This window comes from Anopheles coluzzii, chromosome 2, assembly GCF_943734685.1.
Source record: "Anopheles coluzzii chromosome 2, AcolN3, whole genome shotgun sequence".
Lineage (NCBI taxonomy): Eukaryota > Metazoa > Arthropoda > Insecta > Diptera > Culicidae > Anopheles > Anopheles coluzzii.
Window position 1 is genome coordinate 83,655,181 of NC_064670.1, and position 7,013 is coordinate 83,662,193.

Consider the following 7,013-nt stretch of genomic DNA (forward strand, 5'->3'; position numbering starts at 1 on the left):
AAATCCAATGCTATTAAATCAAAACAGAACATAACAGAAATCATATGCAATTGAATAATAATAATGAAGTACATAATAAACGTATTTACAATAAAAAACGCGGAGGTTATAGAAATACTAATAAAACGAACCGTAAAGCGTAACAAGATTACATAGATTTTAACAGCAAAACGAACTAAAAGGACAAAAAATATAATGAAAAAGTAAAAAGAAGGAATGCATGAAATAATGAAACAATTAATGAAATAAAAAGGTCCAGCGATGACTCAGAAAGAATAATTAAGAAAAATGATAAATTACCAAAAGTACGAAAATGGTACTAACAATAATTATCAACATGAAAACGAACAATTTATACAAACGATTAATACAATTAGCGTCAATGCGTCAAAAAAGTGTCAAAAATAACGTGGAAGAACAAGTTAAAGAGAGTATATCACTGCTAGACAACATAGAAATTAATGCGATTAATTGTAACGACAAGCATATAACTGAGCTAAACATATAAAGAGAAGAAAACGTATCATCAAATCAAAGAAGCATATAAATGAATCAAGCAATGAAATATGTTGCAAGTATAAAACTGCTAGAAAAATGAATTACTCCACATTATGTGGAAAAATATAAAAAACTATTGCTTACGAAAATTTTCGAAAAGAGCTCCTAGAAATATGTGATAATATTATCTCAATGATAACAATCATAAAATCGATAAAAGCAGAAAACTAAAATAATTTACCTAACAAAAGAAACATTGACAAATAAAAATATTATAGAAGGAAATTAAATATGCCCAATTCTTTATCTCTAGATAATAGAACTATTTACATAAAATATCACCTCAAGAGATGAGAACGATTTTATTAGTGAACCAAATAAGCATAGCTAAAATCACAGTTTAATTGAATGAAAAGAATATCTTCAAACAATTTCATTATTTTTGTTATTCACCTAAAGGGAGAAGGTGTAGCACATCTGCAACACAGAACACACCTGAACTTAGAGAAACCCGCACCATAAAATGTAAATAGGAAATCCTTTTTCACCAACACACCAAAAGCATAGCGTAGATTGGAACAGTTTATGCATCGTAACCATAAGCAGGAACAGTTTATGCATTATAACCTATAACAGGAACATAGTGACAAGAACCATAGTTCTTGTCAACAACAGACAAACGTAACTAACTTAGTGAAAATAATAACTTCCAAACAAACAACCCGGAACCATCCGTACGAAACCTACAACCTCACATGAGTATAAATAAAACCAACTCCGACCATGTCAAGTCAGATTCGCTCGGACTACTGTCAGGATAGGACTATACCCTTGCTACATCTATCGACTTCCCATTTATTGAGTTTAGTTACGTCCCCCTACCGCAGGTAAATAAGGGAAGGGTTAAGGGTTTAAGGGTTTCTATGCCCGCCTGAACGATAAAATGTCGATAAGTCCGATTCGAAACAGTATCCACCTCAGTTCTGCCAATATCTGCAAAACGATGACCTTCCTTAACGATGTTCGAAGGGCACCCTGGCCAGCGCGAGTTCAAAGTTATCATATGGCGGCCGTATCCAAGACCAAACTAACTACATCACTATATGAGACGAACCATGTGAATGTTCACGCTGGAAAATTGTCTGATCAAATGCATTGTAGAATCCAAAAGCTGCCATCGGATGTTGCGCTTCCTGTTCTAAGACTAGTTACGAGACTCACGGATACGACATAAATCTTCTTCTATCTGGCGTAACGTCCTACACGGACATGCCGGCCTCCTTCACAGGTTTTCGAGACATAATTCATTACCACGCAAGCCGGATAAGTCAAATCCTTGTTACTGGGGGACAGTTCATTCTAGGCTTGAACCCATGACGGGCATGTTATTGAGTCGTTAGAGTTGACGACTGTGCAATGGAACCGCTCCATCAAGATTAATACATACCATATTTTTCTGACTACACTGTCCTTTTATTAACATTTCTTAAGAAACACTGAGCTTGTTCGTTGCTTTCGCGAAGTACGTGAGGAATTCATAGAAATACCAATAATTGATTAATAGAAAAATATAAAACTGAAGAAAATCAGAATCAGTTACAGAACAACACTGAAAACGCAAATCATGGCGCATGTTAAATGAAATTGTTTGATATTTTCTTTCAAATATCTCGATCAAATTTTAACGAAGAAAGTTGTGAGAGAAAGACCGAATCTGTAAATAAATTCACATAGAAAAATGGTTAACAAACTTCATACAAAACCACATCGGAAAGAAGAGCTACACACTTACCGAGGAAGTTAACCATTACATTAGCATCAAAAGCAAACATTCAGCTTAATTGTTGGGCCAAAATTGAGCACAATTGAAAGGCGGCGGCGAATTCAACGGATTTATATCGTACGCCAACGCTATTGTACCATGATCTGTGAAATAAAGAATTCAGTACATATTACTGGCTAATAGACCAATTCAACCCTGTACGAAACTTACTGCTTGCTTCCCCTACGTTTGGCACACAGTTATAAATGCACCCATGTATGTACGGTGCATGTCCAGCAATCGGAACGTATGGGCAAATGATCTGCGGTTGCTGCTGCTGCTGTTGGTGTTGCTGCTGCTGTTGGTGTTCCTGCTGTTCTTGGTGCTGCAGCTGTTGGTGCTGTTGCTGGAGCTGCTGCTGTTGCTGGAGCTGCTGCTGTTGCTGGAGCTGCTGCTGTTGCTGGAGCTGCTGCTGTTGCTGGAGCTGCTGCTGTTGCTGGAGCTGCTGCTGTTGCTGGAGCTGCTGCTGTTGCTGAAGCTGCTGCTGTTGTATTTGATGCTGCAACACCTGCTGAGTTATCTGAGTTTGTTGCATATGGTACAGCATTGAACATTCGTTGGAAGTTTTAATCACCGTGGAGGAGTTCGGCACAAATGCCAGTTGCTGTTGCTGCTGTTCAGAAACAAGCTGTTGATTGTTATTTGGCATAATGGCGGGCAGCTGCTGCTGTATTTGATTCAGTCCAGGTAATGCACGAAATGTCTAAAACACACGAATATTAGTATGTGTTGTGCTATTCAGCATTCAAAGCTTCATCCCAATCCCCCACGTACCATTGGAGCAACAGGGTAGAACGGGAGAATTGTACAGCATCCTACCCCTCCTGCAGAACACTGCCCGTTCTTGTCACCAAATGGAAATTGGTTTTGATCGGAGGCAACCACACCAACCGCGTTTGTGTCGCCGAACTGAACTGGCGGCGAAAGATACCCGCACTGCTCTACCGGATAGGGCACAAGTGCCAGATGAGGATCGGCTACTTCGTTTGAGTTCAATTGCTGTGCAGGGGGCTCGTCTTCCGCTATGGCATCGATCACTTCATTTATCTCGGACGGCTCTATAAACGGATTTTTAACGAATTCTATACGCTTGCCACGACGATTGCCTATGAAAAATGGACGTAAAATGATTCGAGTTTTCCGTGTATTTAAACAAAGCTAATCATACGCATACACAACTCTTACCTTCATGCATATATCTATCTTCGTACGATTGTCTCGTTTGATCGATTTGGTTCTCGTTATGTGCTCTGTGTGTTATCTGCAAAGATATAGAAACAACATTTTATATTGTAAATCTTCTTCCATGTACTTTCGGTATACAGAGGGGCTAGGTAAATATTGAAAACATTACATACAATAAGTTGGTCATTCACCCACAACGGGTTAGTATGATAACCAGATTACCATATGGCAATTGGCTAAGCTCGGAGGCCATAACCACACGTGGAAATAGGGCGTTGGTCTAATGATGTTGAGCACACAATTGTTGTTTGCAAGTTGTATGGATTTTACAGTCAGCGCCACGTGGTTGCTCGTCAAATTCAAAATATGTACACAGTTTACTTCTTGTCGTGTTTCCCCTGCAGCAAAAGAACATCGACTCGAGCTGCCGTAGTTGTTTTTGTAATTCAGGACCATGCTACACTTCAGGATTAACCGAGAAGCTACAACTGAACCACCGTAACAACTGTACGTGTAGAACACAGCATTAATCTTCGTGCATTGGGCATTTAACATTCGAATATACACAATTCTAATGCATTTGCTATTTTGCTTTATCTTCAATATCTAATGGAACCAGGACTACATTGTATTCGAAGCAGGTTCGTTTCACCGTAATCCTGAACAGAAATCAAAACTCAAACCTCACTCGATGGATTGCAAAGGCAATACCGGAGTGGATCACACTTGTTATTCCCATAGAGTATATTCCTATTAAATAATGGGCAATACTGGTGACAGAACACAGGTGATGCTCTGGAAAGCATTCGTTCGCCTATGTATATCGCGATGGGACAATGATTCATGAAGAAAGTGAATGTTTTGGAAACAATCTTTGGTTTGAAATCCAAGTTCAGCAAAACTGAGTGTAGAAATCATTTACCTACCTTTCAAAAAGCTGAGTATAGGTTTAACTTTCAAGACAAGAGAAAAAAGTGCAAGAGAAGTCGATGACTTGACTTCATGAGTTGACTCCCCAACAAGCCAGCGTGTGGAAAACAGACTTAAAATACACATTTCGTTCAACATCCCGTTCTGTACCGTAAAACACTCACCTGCAAAAGATGTGCTTTCCATTTCTCCGCCCGGATCTCGTGCCACACGTCAAACTCCACGTTCCGGTAGATGTTACGATCGAGTGCTTTGGCCACCTTGTACGGGAACGGCGTAATGCCTAGGTTCAGCAACTGACGCACGCAGGACAAGTTTTGGTCCTCCAGCAACGGATTCGGCTTCCTTACACCCTGACGCACGTTCAGCCCAACGTACACACGGTAGCCCTCGGCCGAACCATGGATGGCGAAGAACTGCTGAATCGCATCAAAGTTTGTTATGTTATGGAAATGACACAGCTGCGAATTCTTCAGCACGCATTCCGTTTCGCTAGCCGCGCTCAGCTTCATTTGTCGGCCATCTTCTGTTGTGACGACTTTGCTACCCTGCTCGTCTTCGTCGTACGTGATCCTGTGATCTTCAGGATCGTGCAGCATCCGCTCAACCGCATACTGCACGTCAGGCATTAGCAACACCTTCGTGTACAGTATGTCGTACACTATCGCTAGAGGAACGAGATTTAAAAGAGGATTAGATTACTATAGGACTATGAGCATAAAATTGCCCTTCTTACCCTGGCATTCGGCCATATTAGTAATGTGGTCCATGGTATAAATCGAATCGAAATGATTATTACGCCCGATAAACACTCTCCAAAGATTATCGTACGAATCATTCTGCAGGAACCATTTTCCATCGGCAAACGGTTCGAACAAGCGAACATTGGCTCTGTGCAATCAAAACATTAGGTTATGCGATGTAGTTCACAGCACAGCTATTTCACGGGAATGAAGGAAAGCTACTACTTACTTGTGAAGATGCGCCAAGGCTTTCAGTTCCACCAGGGTACCGTGCGTTTTCAGCCGACTCATATTTTCCAAATACCCTTCAAAGTCCCACTTGATATCCTACGGTGAAAACGAAACGACAACACAAGGTATCAGACTATCAGATCAGACTGTGCAATCACTTTTCAGACGGAAAGTGAGGTTAGGGAAAGCGCGTCATCCGCGTCAAAGCTGTACGCACCTTTTTAAATTGCGCTCTATTGGCGCGCATGTAGTTTACACATTGCTTGCGGACTTCCTCGTGGTGTAACTGGATGCTGTACTGCTGTTCGGAGACGACGCGGAACAGCGAGGACGAATCTAATGCTGTGTGTTTGCGGTAGTATCCATGGTTTTCCAAAAACTTGTCGCAAATATCCGGGGCTTCTCGACACCCGAAACCAAACCCACGATTCTCACTCATGATGCTAACTTGTGATTTCGTTAAACTGACCACTCCACAGCGAAAAATGCGTAATCCGATCAGAAGAGTTTCCCACTTTTAGGTACGATTCTATCACGCTACGCAGAAGTGACACCACAATTCACGCTGGAACGCGTTCCGTTTTGCAACTGCGAAGAATGGCAACATTTCAGCTGAAAAGAGATACACAACAGAGGTAATGGTCTCAGCTTTTTTACGCACAATTTTGCTGCATGGCACCGCTTCAACTGGTCCCAAAAAACTAGCTGACCCAAGTGACATTTTCGAGCACTACTTTTCTTGTTTTCGAGCTGATTCTCCTTGTGAAAGTTATAATCAATTTTAATTCGATATCTGCTCGACTAGTACTAGAAATAACAGAAATTGAGGATTTGTTTGCGATTCAAAAAAACATGTATGCCGAAATGTGGCCTTCTTGGAAGACTGGCGTCGGGGTATCTCATGTTTATGCATTTAAATATACATGTTAAATATACATAATATGCATATTTTTTTAGTTGAAGCATATTTCAAAGTCTGGGGCGGTCCCGTGGTACAGTCGTCAACTCGAATGACTCAATAACAAGCATCCCAAGTGCCACAAATCCACTAAACGACCACTAAACGGCTTCTAAACGACTCAAGTTCTCTACCTAAACGGAATATAGAAAGACTTCGTTTAGCAGACGGCAAACGACTCATGCATTCTAAAAATAGTGAAAAAGCTGGTGGCGCTCTCTGTTGGTGGGATACCCCAACCAGTTGAGCTTCATCGCTTGGAGGAGAGCTTTCTCATTTCCTCTGTACTGTTGTATGGTTTCGCATTGAAGTTATGCATCGCTAGAACTAGAACGGCGATACGATTGTTTAAATACTAAACTCCAACAGAAATCACCAGCACTGAAGCAAGTGAGATTTGAGTAATGGTCGTTGGTGTTTATACCCACGTATCTGACCACACGACTATCCATATAGATTTTTGCTCAGAAAGTTAGAAGGCTATATAGGTCATGATACAGGGTTTACCAGCATAATAAACAACTGTCCACTTGTTTATAACAAAAGTCGTTTTGAATAGACACCGCTGTCTACCACTTGCTCACACGTCAGATGGTGTCCATTTCAATAACACAATTTTCGCCTTCGATTACCAACTGTCAGATAC

General features: G+C 40.8%; 1 protein-coding gene across 1 annotated transcript; it reads right to left on the reverse strand.

Moving 5' to 3' along the window:
* Positions 1–2,298: 2,298 nt before the first annotated feature.
* LOC120952354 (uncharacterized) lies at positions 2,299–6,795 on the reverse strand. The gene is made up of 8 exons (XM_049605067.1): positions 5,627–6,795; positions 5,408–5,505; positions 5,172–5,326; positions 4,600–5,102; positions 3,506–3,581; positions 3,095–3,426; positions 2,492–3,023; positions 2,299–2,424 (listed from the first exon to the last, which is right to left on the reverse strand). Exons 1-8 carry the CDS (start codon positions 5,846–5,848, stop codon positions 2,336–2,338), a joined length of 2,007 nt encoding a protein of 668 aa, XP_049461024.1. The 5' UTR covers positions 5,849–6,795; the 3' UTR covers positions 2,299–2,335.
* Between the last annotated feature and the right edge of the window lie 218 nt (positions 6,796–7,013).